Source organism: Chenopodium album, chromosome 20, assembly GCF_948465745.1.
Source record: "Chenopodium album chromosome 20, dcCheAlbu1.1, whole genome shotgun sequence".
Taxonomy (NCBI): domain Eukaryota; kingdom Viridiplantae; phylum Streptophyta; class Magnoliopsida; order Caryophyllales; family Amaranthaceae; genus Chenopodium; species Chenopodium album.
This window is the reverse complement of record NC_137853.1, coordinates 29057343-29072946: the sequence shown is the minus strand read 5'-3', so window position 1 is coordinate 29072946 and position 15604 is coordinate 29057343. Positions and strand designations below refer to the sequence as shown.

At 34.9% G+C, this 15604-nt stretch overlaps 2 protein-coding genes across 2 annotated transcripts; one reads left to right on the top strand and one right to left on the bottom strand.

Annotated features, from left to right (window-relative positions):
- Positions 1 to 2519: 2519 nt before the first annotated feature.
- Positions 2520 to 5573, top strand: LOC145598988 (uncharacterized). The gene is made up of 9 exons (XM_081655400.1): positions 2520 to 2720; positions 2906 to 2981; positions 3496 to 3535; positions 3651 to 3709; positions 3783 to 3820; positions 3942 to 4005; positions 4162 to 4215; positions 4672 to 4773; positions 5294 to 5573. Exons 1-9 carry the CDS (start codon positions 2536 to 2538, stop codon positions 5348 to 5350), a joined length of 675 nt encoding a protein of 224 aa, XP_081511526.1. The 5' UTR covers positions 2520 to 2535; the 3' UTR covers positions 5351 to 5573.
- A 222-nt stretch (positions 5574 to 5795) lies between these two features.
- On the bottom strand, positions 5796 to 14886 carry LOC145598442 (ubiquitin-like modifier-activating enzyme 5). Its single transcript, XM_081654793.1, has 14 exons — positions 14679 to 14886; positions 13068 to 13136; positions 12856 to 12969; positions 12572 to 12700; positions 12370 to 12438; positions 11485 to 11637; positions 11038 to 11074; positions 7933 to 8015; positions 7723 to 7797; positions 7250 to 7324; positions 6873 to 6959; positions 6652 to 6767; positions 6375 to 6421; positions 5796 to 6234 (listed from the first exon to the last, which is right to left on the bottom strand). The coding sequence occupies exons 1-14, from the start codon at positions 14766 to 14768 to the stop codon at positions 6089 to 6091; spliced, it is 1290 nt and encodes a 429-aa protein (XP_081510919.1). The 5' UTR covers positions 14769 to 14886; the 3' UTR covers positions 5796 to 6088.
- Positions 14887 to 15604: the final 718 nt, after the last annotated feature.

Genomic DNA, 15604 nt, shown 5'->3' with positions numbered 1-15604 from the left:
TTACTCCCGTAGGTCAAATATTTCCCGCATCACTCTATTTTTCCCCGCGTCACACTAATTTCCCCCGTGACACAGTAGAATCTGCCGTGTCGCGGTAGCCTTTTTTAGGGTTTTTATCTTTTTAGGGTTCCGTGTGTTCCCTCTGCTCATTTTCCCTATAAATACCCCCCTCCTTTCTGCAGTTCGGGGCACCAAATATCATTCTCTCTCACCTTACACCTAAAATCATTCTCTTCTCCCTCTTTAACCTAATTTCTAGCTTTCTTATTCTTCCATAATAATTCCCCTAAGCACTCCAAGGAGTCCATATTTAACCCGAGGTTCCGTCTTTAAACCAAGGCGTGAAAGGTATAATTAACCGAGGGTTTGGACCAAATCAAATCTACTGTTTAGTTAATTTAATTTCAATTTGATTTATTTTTTATTGAAGTTACTAACAATTTATTCATGATGTAGCAATTTAAAGGAACGCGCGGAATGTGAGTAATTAATTAATTTAATTACTTATTTTATTTTCTTATTGCTAGTATCATGATTAGGATTATTTTTATTTGATTTGGATTAACGCTATTATTGTTAAATTGCTTCCAATATTAATGTTTATTCTATTATTATTTATTATGATCACTATATTCCATGTTTAAAGGGAATATGTAATTGAATATCACGCTTAATAAGATAATTTGGACGACCGGTTTAGGTTCCTTTAATCTTATTATTAATTGAAGTGATCACTAATATTTTAGAATTATGTGTTGCATTAATATTCAACCAATATAGCTTAATAATAGTTTGGAGCAAATTGAATCTTTGTTTGTATGCCTTTGAGATCACAGGAATACTTTTCACAATAAGAATCGAGTAGAGGCCAATACGGGCGAATGTGACTCCATGACTCACTTCGTACCATCATCCCCGATCCTCCTTTCGTGGTTCCGAACCATATGGAGTTAGTAATCTCATGGATTATGAATGGGGTGTAACCTTCACGGGTCAATCGTTGTTGCCTATCGTTGTCCCTTAATCGTGGTTGACTTAAATGATCCGTGAACGGTTTACAAGTTCCTTAAAAACTTGTTGGCGGCTCCCTACTTTGCTTTGTCCCTAATCGTTGTCCCTAATCGTAATGTCAATTCCCACTTCCTATGAGTGCCAAGCATATTCACCACTATGCTTTTACGTAGGCGCACTTCGAACGACGCCTACAGTAGCACTAAAACTTCATTAACCAAATTACCAAAACATATTTAATAATATTATGGTGATGTGTAAGACAGAGAAATATTGGTGGGGTATGTGAAAAAGTAGGAGAGAAAATGATGAGCATTTTTTTTTTTTTTTTGGATCACTATTGGGATATAATTTCCTCACGAAAAATGCTCATGAGCAAATTAAGGTGGGAAGAGAGAGAATGAACAATTTTTTTTTTTTTTGCTCACTAATGTGAGTGATCTAACAAGTTGTAAAGAAAAAGTTTCACCGCACGCTTTAAATATCCACAAGATCATTACTCACTTATGGATTTTAACCATTTAGGGTTTAGATCATGGATGAATATACGAACTTTTGAACCATATTTAAGTTAGTGTTTGCCTTAATTTGCACCCCTGCCCAAGTCCTTTATTAACATGTAGAAATTAAGATTTTTATTTAATGACATGCATATGTAAATTGATAGATATGACTCGTGACCAACATTTGGCTCGCATCATATTTGCATGATCGCAAGATGGAATGCAGAAATTGAAGTTGTAGTAGCGAAACAATACTATACACGCATCATCAGGAGCTATATGTACAACACCATGGTCTTATGCAGGGGTTAGGCTACGCATGCAAGTTATGTTCTTCACCACGGTCTTACGCAGGGGGGTTAGGCTTCGCGTGCAATTTAAGTTATGCACCTGGCTCAAATTTTGAAATCCTCCAGGCTTTTGCAAGCTTAATTTTGATGGTTCTACTGCAAATAATTCAGCAACTGTTGGTTTGGTTCTTCCTTCTTTGTGACCATTTTAGAAACCACATAGCTACTCGCACTTATAATTTAGGCTCTTGTCCAGCTTTTTTAGCCGAAGCCATTGCTCTTCGCAATGGTCTTCTTTGAGAAAGGGATCATAAATATCTCTTGTATTTTAATTGAAGGTGATAATCTAACTATTATTAATATTTTACTGGGAAATTTCAATTGAAGCAAATCGAGCAGCAAATTATGTTGTTTCTTGTGGATATTCTACGCTGACCCATCAAGATATCGACCCCTTTGTTAAAAGAAAATTTTTTACTTTTTACTTTTAGATAATTTAAGTTACACTCTTATGAGAAAACGTTCCTAATTTTCTCCGTATTAAAAAAAAAAAAACTCGGCTCGAATTGCATTGTTTGCACTTTGCAGCCCAATGCCCCTGGCCCAAACCCTATATCCATTACCATACAGGCATACAGCAATCAGTGAGAAACATTTCCCGCTCCTTTATCCTTCACCATTACAGTTCCCGCCAACTCTCTTTCTCACTTTCTCTGTGAGTTGGTGAAACCATGAATTCAAGAGATGTTACCTTGATTTCATCAGCTACTTTGATCGGCGCTATCACATCCGCCATTGTTACACGCTTCTTCTTCAACAATCCTAAGCAACACCGCCGTCAATCTTCCTCCAAATCTCCTAATTCAATTGCTAAACTTTCTTCTCATTCTCCTTTTGATCCTTCGAAGCGCTTAGGGTTTGTTCTGTTTCTTATCAGCTTACGATTTCTTATATGTAATTCTGTATTTTACTTTTTCTGTCAATTGTTACTATGAATTGTTGGACTTTGTTCATCATTTTTCTGAATACATTTGTTGCATTTGAGTAGTACTATAGTATAATTTAATTGATAATTCGTCTGATAATTTGTGGTTTGATTAGGTATATATCCTGGGATGACTATTTTATGTCCATTGCTTTTCTCTCTGCTCAGCGCTCCAAAGATCCTAATCGTCAGGTATAATTTATCCATATTTTAATTTAAATCCGATTTATGCTGGAAGACTTTGCATTATTTGAGTTGTTAAGCATTTATTCTTAAATTGCTGAACATATAAAAATGCTGTGAGTGTTAATTTTGTGTAATAATTTGAAATCGTTTAGAAATGGAAAGGCCGATTAATTGGTTGTTAATTTTGTGTAATAATTTGAAATCGTTTAGAAATGCAAAGGCTGATTAGTTGGTTGTTAATTATGTTATTTTGTTGAATAATCTAGGTTAATTGGCTTTTTTTGAAGAAAAAGGCTGACGAATTAGTTTTTCTTGAGTAATGATTGGAATTCGATTAAAATTGTTTGGACTGACTAATTGGTTATGTTTGAATAATGATTTCAATTGGCTTTAAAATTTTATGGTTGAATGATAAGCTATGCTTGAGTAATGACTAATTGGTTGCTAGCAATGTATAATGCTGATTTGTTGAGTTAAGGTTAGCGAAGCTAATAGTGAAAGTTCAAATTTGTTTCTATAGGTTGGTGCTTGCTTGGTCAGCCAGAATGGTGTAATACTTGGTATGATTCCTTGCAAAAAGTCATATATGGATTAAAAGAAAACAATGGATTTTTGCTGTTATTTAAATTTAGTATTTGTAACTCATAAGCTACATGTAATATGCTATTTAGTCAGGCATTGGCTATAATGGGTTTCCGCGAGGTTGTTCAGATGATAAGCTTCCATGGGCAAAGGTTAGTCTCTTGATTTGAATCTAGGTTTGAGAGATTATATAATCTTTCTAATGAATCTTTCTTTTCATTTCAGAAGTCGAAAAATGACGATCCTTTGGAGACTAAGTATCCGTGAGTGATGTTCTCTCTCAAACTGTTAAAATCTCATTTGCACCATTTCCATCATTGTTTTCCCTTTATTGGGGTTTTAGTATATGGGGTTGTCTCTCTTTCTGAAATATCCTTTTTTAAGGTATGTTTGTCACGCTGAAGTGAATGCAATTCTCAACACAAATCATGCATCTGCTGCAGGACAGGTAGTTACACAGCCTAAACTAGCCTTCACCATCTTGACATTCAGTTGAAACCTGTCTAGCTACTAACACCAAAATGTATTCCACATTTCTGTTTCCAACCTAAATGTATGTCATTGCCATCAAGGGCAGCTGATTTGTTTCATTTTATCTCTGCAGAAACTGTATGTCACGATGTTCCCATGCAATGAATGTGCTAAAATAATTATTCAGGTAGCTCTGATGATCTCACTTTTGGTTTTCAACATTGAAATGTATTATTTCTTGCATGTATGGCATGACCTTATTTGTTTGCAAGTCTGCAAATTGTATATGCCTTATGTTGTCCCCGAACCAATTTTTTCACAATTGAAGCAAATGCAAACTTGAGCTACAAAAAGTCAAAAGATTATTGGCAGTGATGGGGAAAATTAAGCAGGATTTCAGACTAATATCATGATATAAGCAAGTGGATTTTCATCTTCACGCTAGATAACCATGCTTTGCTGATATCATTTGATCTGTTCAGAAGTTTTTGTTTGACAATTTATTGATTCAAAAATTTAAGCCCTGTGCTTCCCAGCTCAAAGATGTTTTTATTTATGTCACAATCTCGGCTACTTTTTAGTTCAGGCACTCCCTCTGTTATAGCTTTCTCTGTTTCTCACTATACTTCTTTACTATCTACAGTCAGGAGTTTCTGAAATTATTTACTTTGTGGAGAAGAGGCTTCCAAATTCCGACAAATGTTACATCGCTTCTCACAAACTACTGTCAATGGCTGGTGTAAAGGCAAGCTTCCCTTTTCACTTGAAATGTATAATGTGTGAATGTAATTAACATTTTAAAGTCTATCTTCTACCGTCTTTTTTCCATTGGTTTCTCTATACAAGGTTGAACCAATCTTATTTTTATACAACAGCAATGCAATTTAAGCTTTACCAAGAAGGGGTTTAGGTAGGTTTATGTAGCCTTACACTGAAAATCAGATAAGGTTCTTAATATGCTGTCATTTAATGAATATGATAGAGTAGGCAACTAAAATCGCCTCCAATAGCAAAACTAATACTCGGTGTATGCTGTTGTTAACTAGCAAACATACTCAGAATTTCTAGACGTAGTCTGTTTGGCCTTAAATCCCCTGATCAAACAAGTAGCTACTGGGAATCAATATCATTCTGGATTTTTATTGATATTTGCCAATCTGGGAACGTGCTCTTTATTCTTGTAACCACTAGAAAGATTGCACCTGAGAGTTAAGTAATAAGATTATATTAATTCATGATAGAGTCTCGACTGGTTTCTAATGCAGGTCAGGAAACATCAACCACAAATGGACCAGATCAGTATAAAATTTGAAGAGCCCTGAGGAGTTGCTTGATGTTGTTGCTGCATTTGTAGCTTTTTCGTTTTTTAAGTAATGTTTCATTGTTATAAGCTTGAACTTTAGCCATCTCGTTAACTTTAGCCATCTCGCAGGACACTGTTTTATAATCTGCCTAACTAATTTGTATCAAATTTTACTTCTAGCTGGACTATATTTTAGGGTTATTTTGTGGGAATTATTATATACATGTATGGACTGTGCAATAGAAGCAAATTCAGCTTTGTGCTAATCATAGCATGTTCTCCTTTTGCACTTAATCAGCAAACACATGAAACAGGCGCAGTAATGTTTGGCTGCCATGTAGCCATTCTGCGTTTTCAGGCATTAACTAGAGCAGTATCAGAACTAAATTCACACTGCCCCTTCTTAACCTTGCTGTGGCATTGGTTACACATTCAATTTATCAAGCATCAAGATGACTCGCTCATTCCATTTAACATAAATTAAATTGCACTTGAAAATCTGTAATGTAACTGAAACAATAGCCCTCATTTGGGACATAAAGTATGTTAAACAATGAACATGCAAAACTGTGTACAGTTACAGCTCTATAAAGAAATCATCAAAATTGTGCTCTAAAAATCTTTGTACATAAAAGTTAAAGCAGCTCTTTGTAACAACTGTTTATAACACAATTCCAAAAAGTGCTCAACTTCCTATCCGTTAAATTCTAACATTCTTTTCTGCTTGTATGAAGCGAAAAATATCTTAAGAATAACCCTATCCATTAAGGGCCTCAAGCTGTCTACGAAGCTCTTCAAGGTCATCAGCTGAGTCAGCACCTTGTGCATCTTGCTCCAATGGGGGTGCAAGTTTGTATTCGTCTGCAGCAGGGAGCTCATGTACGAGACCCTCAGGAAGGGCATCTGAAAGTAATAATATGTCAGGAAAATCAGATTATACATGGAATGCACTAATTGCTGTCAGTACTTGGTAAGCGTTCCAAAAGAAAAACCACCAAAATTATATCCTTCAACGTATAAATAGTAGATTTGACCAAAAGTACCTGTATTTCGAGTTACCAAATCTTCCGGCTCAGCATCATCAGCAACACTGAAAAAAGAAACATCAGTAAAACAAAAAAAAAAAAAAAAAAAAAAATTAAATGCTTTTCAGACACTGCCTATACAGTGGATGCTGATTAGAATATAGCAGTCTAACTAGAACTCAAGGGCTCAAGGCTGCCTCAAGCACAAGATGACAAGAAAGCAAACAATCCCAATCAGTAGACTGCATCAAAGAAGCCATTACAGTGCTTTCATGTAATGCCATTGTAGAAGTACCTGATATTCCATTCATTATCAGCATGGAGTGGAATTTCCTCAGCAACTGATGCTTCTGCCTCCAACTTGGCTTTGGCTGCAGCATCTCTTGAAGGTTTTGCCAACATGTATTCTTTCTGCATACAGAGAATAAATCCAGTATAAAACGAGCAAGCTACAAAAATAGTACCTAAATATCTTGTTCTTGCAGTGTCGAAAAATTTCATCACTGATCTTTTTACCTGTCTCTCCAGGCAGGCGGTATTTGGACATTGTGTGTTTGGTTTCATTTCCATAGTTGGGAAGAAGTCTTTCAAAGCATTATAACCCTAAAATTGAGGAGAAAAAGAGATATTGAAGTTATGTGACAAAAGTAGATTCCTTTTGATAACATATAGTGGGCAAGTGATGTATACAATACAAGAGAAAAAAAGGAAGTTTATTAAGATCTAAAAATCCATCAGTATTGAACAGGACTACAAGTGTAATGAGGTGTCAACAAAAACCTTGGAAATTCAAACAGTCTGGTTATTGAAATATTTAAAACAAACAAGTAATATTGAGAAACAGAGGACAAGTGGACAACAATGCATTATGCTGGAAGTTTAATGAGATTTACCAAGTATCGTGAAACTTGTCCAAATTGCAGAAGATATTTGAGTGTATTTTGAACAAGAAGTCCAGCAACAACCCCCTACAAGAACAAGTGAACAGAAACATAGAGAGTAAATCAATACAAAAGACATCAATTGCCACAATATCATTTAAGAGGTTGAAATGAGAACATACAATCCATAAAATGTACCAATAAATATGGAATTTAAAATTGTATTAATTCTAAAAAGACAGTCACTGCGCACAGCTTATATAGCACAGCTTATATAGTATGAAGGGCGCAGAGCATGATGTAGAACTAGGAGATCAAAGAAGCATAGAATGGTATTCAAACAGTATATCTTATACTCCCTCCGTCCCTTAACACAAAGCCTCTTTCTAGCATTTATTACTCACATAATAAAGAGAAAGAGGCTTTTAATTTAGGGACGGAGGGAGTATTATACTTTAAAGTTGCAAGGAAACATAATTAACTACCATTGTAGTAGGGAGAGAAGCTGCACAGACACCTTCACGCTTCAGTGTACGCTCATCAACTCCTGACGCCACAACCTGCAAGGTACCCATTATCTAGCTTATACCTTCACGTTCAAAGACTAATTTTATTATCACAAACTATAAATACTTTTAGTTACAAATTAGATTGTGCACGCCTGATGGCATAAGTCAACAAGCCACTGAGCCTACCAGGGGAGGAACACATGCAAAGCAAGCTGTTTCTCCTGGGATTAACAATTGTATATGACCAGATACAGCATCCTCAGAAACGCCTGCACAGTAAAATCTTCATATGACATTCCCGACATTTATGTAAAACTATAACGCATATTTTTCATCACCATGTTCACAACATGACCCAAAAAAAAAAAAAAAAAAAAAAAAAAAAAAAAAAAAAAAAAAAAAAAAAAAAAAAAAAATTGCTTTTATAACCAAAAAATTCCAGAATGCATTATTTTTTAGATGTTTCAAAGGAGTGCCAATTCACAACAGTCGCCGTTTGGTAGGGTGTCTGCCAGAATCACTCTTGCATTTCTCCATATCTTATAACTGAAACTATGAGGACAACTATGCTACTCTGAATTCACAAGCAAAAGATAATGGAAGATCTAATAATATGCCCCTGTAAATAATGATGATCAAATAACACCATTACTTGATTAGTTCTTCCTTTTATTTCTAAGCTTTGGTCTATCACACTCACTAGTGATGCATCTAACTTGTTTCCCGTTTTAGGTCAGAAATAATGATTTATACAACCTCTTCACTAGGTTTACCGCTTACGGCTTCTTTTAAAGAGTTACAATAATAATGGATTCAGTTGAATGGATGGTTTGACTTTAAATATACCACAGTATTTTTATTTCTAACATTTCAGTAATATATGTAGTCAATATCACATGCACTTTCTAACCTCTTATCTATCATCACACTCATCAGATTGTTTTGAAAAAATCCTTCTATTTAATTGTGATCTCCCATATGATGGTTCTGATAATCTAATCACCATTATACCTTAGATAAGAAACAATTCATAATGTTCCACAAATGATAACACTTCCAATGAAAGGGGGGGGGGGGGGGGGAAAAACCAGTATAGCATCCTAGAAACAAAAGTAAAAAATAATTCCCTTTTGGCCAAGAATCTAGGTTTATTTATTTATTTATTTTTATAAATGTGTATGACTGATTCCCTCAAAAAAAAAAAAAAAAAAATGTGTATGACTAAGAGTATTCATATGAATAGCTGAATGATTATTTTTAAATGGCATTAGCATCATCCTCAATAAGCAACACCATACATTTTCCTCCAAATCCCAGCTTAAAAACAGGAACTTAAATTCTTAAAAGAACCACACTCTTTTCTTCAAATGAAACACAACTTTGCAAACATCAAGGATAAACACCAAAATAAAAAATGAAAAAAAAAGGAAGAAAAAACAGACGTCATAATATTAACCCTATTTGACTCAGCAGAGATGGCGAAGTCCTAGTAAATAATAAAAATCAACTTTGAATTCAGTATTAGATGATACATAGTTAATCATTGTGATGAATTTCACGGGATGGTTGAAATTGGCAAATGTTCAGCTTAACCCAACCATTGTGATAAATTTTGTTGCTCCCAAAGGAATAGTGTTCTTTAATTCTTCCTTTATAAAGTTGTGCAGCAAAAATCATAATGATATATGATTGAGGGTGCTTATGAGAGTGTGTTATTGGCCAATTTTCAAATCTTGCAGTCCTCTTTCTAGCTTATAAATAATATTGTTCTTTATAAACAACTGAAGGGTGTTAACAAGTGAAAAACAATAGGGAGAAGAAAGGGAAAATATATTTTAATCTAAAACAAAATCTGACAATGAAGAAGAAAGCTTCACATAAGTACATAAACTAGGCACAAAAAGCATTAATAATTATGGATCAACAGACCATGCAATCAATCAATCAATCAATCAATCAAAGCCTTAATCCCAAAAGTGGGGTCGGCTAACATGAACCAAATATGATTATTCCGTGTAGTCATCAACATAAATCTTTCTCCTCCATCCCTTACGATCCAAAACTTCATCCTCACGTAAATCCATGCACTTCATATCCTTCCTCACTCCTTCCAACCAAGTCATTTTTGGTCTCCCTCTTCCTCGTTTAATCCCTCCATGATCCCACTCTTCCACTCTTCGCACCGGTGCACCCACGGGTCTCCGTCTTACATGTCCAAACCAACGCAGACGATTTTCCCTTAATTTATCTGCAATGTCTGCCACACCTACTTTCTTGCGAATAACCTCATTTCTGATTCTATCTCTTAAAGTGTTTCCACACATCCACCTTAACATGCGCATTTCCGTAACCTCCATCTTTTTAATATGCTCTTTCTTAGAAGCCCAACATTCTGTACCATAGAGCAACACTGGTCTTATGGCAGTCCTGTAGAATTTTCCCTTCAACTGTAGGGGAATGCTGCGGTCGCATAACACTCCCGTGGCCGCTCTCCATTTAAGCCACCCTGACTTAATTCTGTGGGTTACGTCTTGATCAATGTCACCAATCTTCTGGATGATCTACCCAAGATACTTAAAACATTCACTCATGGTCAAATCCTTTCCATCCAAACTCACCACTTCATTGCTTGTCCCCCTCTGAGTGCCAAAACGACATACCAAATATTCAGTCTTACTCCGACTTAGCTTAAACCCTCTAGATTCCAACCTTTGCCTCCATTGCTCCAACTTAACATTAACCCCGTCCTTAGTCTCATCCACCAAAACGATATCATCCGCGAACAACATACACCATGGAACCTCATCTTGAAATGGTCTAGTTAATTCATCTAGAACCGTTGCAAAAAGAAAAGGGCTTAATGCAGACCCTTGATGCAATCCGATTGTAATAGGGAAATCTTTTGTCAACCCTCCGCATGTCCTCACATTTGTTGACACATCCCGATACATATCCTTAACTAGGTCTACATACCTTCGTGGGATACCTTTCTTCAACATTGCCCACCAAAGTATCTCTCTTGGCACCTTGTCATATGCCTTCTCTAAATCAATAAAGACCATATGAAGATCTTTCTTCTTTACCCTATAAAACTCCATCATTTGTCTTATCAAATGGATTGCCTCCATAGTAGATCTCCCAGACATAAAACCAAATTGGTTATCTGAGGTAGTACTTAATATATTGTGACACACCTAGTCACCAAAACTGATTCAAGGAATGATTTAACAGAGGTAACACAAATTAATTTACAAAGAATGATCTAACAAACACAATGATCATGTTGCTCACCAGACTCCATCCAATTCTGATTCAATTCATTGCATGCCTACAAAACAAAAGTACATTAAAGTCAGGATTTCATAATAAAGTTGAACGTATGAATGCAGGATCCCATCTTCAACATCAAGCAGCTTAATACTCCCTCCGTTTTTAAATACTTGCTCCATTTCTCCATGCACGGAGTTTTAGGAGATATTGGAGAAAGTAATAAAATATGGAGGTAGTGGGGTTGATAGAAAAATCAAAAAATTGTAAAAAAACAAAAGTAGTGGAGAGAATATGGAATTAATATTGTTGGATTTAGTTGGTGAGAGAAATTAATTAAATATTATAAAAGTTTTCCAAAAAAGGAAATGGAGCAAGTATTTTAAAACGGCCAGAAAAGGAAAGTAGAGCAAGTATTTAAAAACGGAGGGAGTAAAAAAAAAAGGAGTTCATGATGATGTCAAAGTCAACCTGATTTACGACCATCCTTGCTTCATAATTGTCTACACAGCTCAAAACAAGATCCACCCCACATCCTTCTTTATCTGAGCGAAATGTAGTCTTTTTCAAACTAGACATGAAAGTTTCAAATCCATCCACTGTTGTAATGTTCATTGTATAGCTCTGAAAACAAAGAAGGAAATATTATCTGAGACTTCAAACAAAGTAAAAAGTTTAAATATAACATATTGAGTTTTGACGCAGTTAAATGAGCATCACAAGCCAATCTTAAAATCATATTCAGAATTTACAACTAATGTGCTTATAGCTGAAAGAATGGTGATGCATAAATGATGTAATCTTTGGTAGTCTTGATACGAGATTCTGAGAGTTGACAAAGGCTTGAGATAGGTTCTAGAGGCTGCTTTAAAGAGACAATGACTGCTCTCAAGACAAAAGCCTCAACAAGTATATTCACGCTTAAAAAAGATATAATTCAGAAGTTTGAAAATTGATCCATCAAGGAAGAGAAACCTGAGCAACAATAAATTTCCTTAAAGTTGTAGCTGCCAAGGAAATCATTTTTCATGCTCTTTATCAAGTCAAATCGTCAAAAGAAAAAAGTTGTAGTATCGAAGGATATAAAAGGAATTTTTGAAGTGGTAACCACTTCCACAGATGCTGCTAAAACCTAAAAGCACAATTAGGAGAACGTTTTCGCTTTTTATTAGTCCCAACAGCACAAAGTCTCAATTACTTGGCATCGTCATGATAAGCTTGATGAATAATTCGCTAAAGCGCGTACATTGCAAGATCAAAAAATTTTGAAGATGACTCAATCAGGATATTTCAACCCAGAAAGCAGGAAGAAAAAGTACAATTTAACAGTTAGGAAAACATCTTAAACACACTTGCCTCAAGTACAACATCAGGATTTATATCAGATAGACTTTGGACAGCAGCATCAGTCTTTGTCATACCAACCTGTTAACATACAATACAACACACAGCATGAGGAAAAAGGGCTGCAACTAAGAATTTTGGTACATGGAACCAAAACATTGCCAGCTCATCTAAATCAATATCTACAGAGAAATTAAAAAGATTTGAAGTACACCTGCTCAGGACGAAAAAAAAGCCTATTCATATTAGCCAATTCGACTGTATCATAATCATAAAGCAAAAGTCGGCCTATACCACATCTGGTGAGCATCTCAGCTGCAACACTTCCAACTCCACCTATACCCTGAATTGATGGTGCCAAACCATTGAAAAACATTCAATATTATTTCAAAAGGAGAAATCAGAAGAAAAAATAAATAGTTCGAAAGAAGTTGTAGAATCAGAAGAAATCAAGCAATAAAACTTCAAGAAATTGAAAGGAAAGAATCAAACACTCACGACAACTGCAACAGAGAAATCCCGTATTCTTTCATAATTAGAGACGATGCCCATTCTTTGAAGAGCCATTAATCGACTGTAAGGATTACTATCTATAACCTCTGCACTCATATCCTGTTACAAGCACATCTACCCATGCATCAATAAGTCACTGATAGTCTGATACAGTGTTTAAGTAATGCTGCAATTAAGATCAACAAACAGAAGGTGACCTTGACTATGGAACGCCGAACTGGTGCTGACTCTGCAAGAGAAGCAAGATGCTCTACTCGAATTCGCAACTGCAAATCAGAAAAGATGGAAAAGGAAAATTAAAGATGTGACAAAAGCAGTTAGCAATGTTGTCTCTTGGCATTTATAATTTAATCTCATAGTTAAGGAGTTGTAGATCACAAGAATATAAATTATAAAATGGAAAAAAAAAATGCTTAATGAGTTACAACATCACTCACCCGATTCCTCCCCCGCCCTCCACGGTTTGCCTTGTCAGTTTTCCTTCTTAAACAAGGAAGTAGCCCTTCTATATGTAGCACTCATATCACTCACTTCTCTCACAATTCCTTTACTTCACTAATGAAGCTGATAAGCTTTAGTACATTGGATTGTCACTTGGATTTTGTTTAATTTAGCTATTATGGAGCACCTCATACATCTAAGTCTCAAAGCTTTTTATCAACTCCCCCTATATGAAAATAAAATTGAAAAAGACCATGATAGTTTACTATATAAAAACTATTCTTCTTTAATAGCCAAGACAAAAGGGAAATGTGACATTAATAAAAGATGAGTGCACCATTAATAAGAATCATTGCCTAATTTTAGGAGAAATAACAAACAGAGGGAAAATTCTTGGGGTAAATGACATATTTGGGGCAAATTTTCCATTCCAAAAAGCACAATAAACAAAACACGGACATAAGGAACTCTCGCATCATAGTGACTTTTTAATTCCAACCAAGAGTTAAACTGTAGAATAGAGCATGACTAGGTGATTATTTTTTAAAAAATTTGGTCCATGATATAAAATGTGGGGAAAAAAAAGGGAAATATATAGAATATCACAAGAAAAAAATTGTTAGCAAGCATAAAGGCAATGCCAATACACCCCTCCAAAATGTTATTTAAAATCAAACATTTCCTATCTCCTCACCTTCCCACTTTCGACTAGTGAAAGGGACATTAAAAATAAGAAAAGCTACATTCCTTCCAAACAACAATTGCATCATTGATCATACTTGCCCCCCTCCCCCCTTCCCACCTTTAACAAACAAAGGCGGCATAGTGCCAATGATACACTATTGTATCCCCCCCCCCCCCCCCCCTCCCTCAAAAAAAAAAAAAAAAAAAAATAAATTAAAAAAATCTTACTAGTACTTCACTTGTTTAGTACTATAGAGTTTGATTTGGCCTCGAGAAAGCACATTTGATGATGACTGTGAGCCAAGGCACTTCTAATTCACTTTTCATAATCTAACCCTTCGTCTCAAAATTTACAACAGCTATCCAGTTAAGTTGTTATAGCTCAAATTAGATCATGCAACGGCAATTGCATGTAATTATCAATTAAAAATAATTACAAACAAAATAAGAATAACATAGGCTTTAGAACAGCATTAAACACTGAGATAAAACCTAAGATCGGCAAAATTCGAGTATATACATCACGCAATTAAGGTCGAAAATACAAAATTCCATTTAAAAAAACAATCAAACAACAATCGAAACGATAATGCAGTGTCCATAAACAATAATTGGGTGAAATAATGAATGAATTCAATTAAATTGAAGAAAAATTAAAAGAGATTGAAGTAGAAGAAATTAACCTGATCCATTGAATTTTGGAGAGATGAATCAGAAGAAGATCGTTTGAGATCATCGAGATCGTTGAGAATTGCTTTTAGCTCTGCTTCCATGGTGTTGTAATTGTTAAACTTTCCGACACTTTTTGTTTTTTGGGACGCCGGAAGTTGTAATGAGGAACTCTCAGTTGGGTTAATTTGTCGACTCAAAGTCTATTTTTGCCAACGGCCTTGTCTTATTTTGTTGATGTGGTTTTATGAAAAAAACGTGCTCATCGAGGTACACAAACTTTAAAATAAAACAGATATTGAACATCCGTTATAAAGTGACAATAAAAAGCATAAAAGTTACCCTGATATATATGAGTTATTTATGCTTCATTAATAAATTTGACAAAAGTGACACTAAATCTGACAAAAGTGTACCCGATGTATAATAAATTACTGAAAACCGGGTGTATACAAAAGTTTTCCATCGAGGTATTGCCCATTGAAAGATATGGAGTAGATGATTATTCTCTACGTTTATTTTAAGTGTTATAGACCTTATAGTATACTTTCTATGTATTTTTAGTTGACACCGTTTGACTTTTACACTAGTTACACATTGTATATTGAGTCGCTTTTGTGAATTATAGATATGATAAAATAAAGTCATGTGAGATCTTGTTTGAATTATCTAGAGATTTATATTTTATTAATATCCACTTTTTATAATTTTGCAATGTTGATAATTAAAAATATTAATCGTTAAAAACATGTATTGGCAAATGGAAAGCTAATTTGACAATTAGCTTGCCATGCCATCTAGGATTGCAAAGCTATTCTTCCTTGTAGCTAATTTATACCACAATGGTTAAGCTAATTGTCATTAGATTTTTCAGCTTTATTTTTTAAAAAATAAATATTTTATTAGAGACAATTAATTTATATGCTAATTTGCTTAGCCA

Coding starts and splice junctions, on each gene's coding strand:
- LOC145598988 (XM_081655400.1), top strand. CDS start 2,536: ATGAATTCAAGAGATGTTACCTTGATTTCATCAGCTACTTTGATCGGC. Junction 2,982..3,495: donor CCAAAGATCCTAATCGTCAG/GTATAATTTATC, acceptor TTGTTTCTATAG/GTTGGTGCTTGCTTGGTCAG. Junction 4,006..4,161: donor ATGCATCTGCTGCAGGACAG/GTAGTTACACAG, acceptor TTATCTCTGCAG/AAACTGTATGTCACGATGTT.
- LOC145598442 (XM_081654793.1), bottom strand. CDS start 14,768: ATGGAAGCAGAGCTAAAAGCAATTCTCAACGATCTCGATGATCTCAAA. Junction 13,137..14,678: donor TCCAAAATTCAATGGATCAG/GTTAATTTCTTC, acceptor TCTGATTTGCAG/TTGCGAATTCGAGTAGAGCA. Junction 7,798..7,932: donor TTGCATGTGTTCCTCCCCTG/GTAGGCTCAGTG, acceptor GGTACCTTGCAG/GTTGTGGCGTCAGGAGTTGA.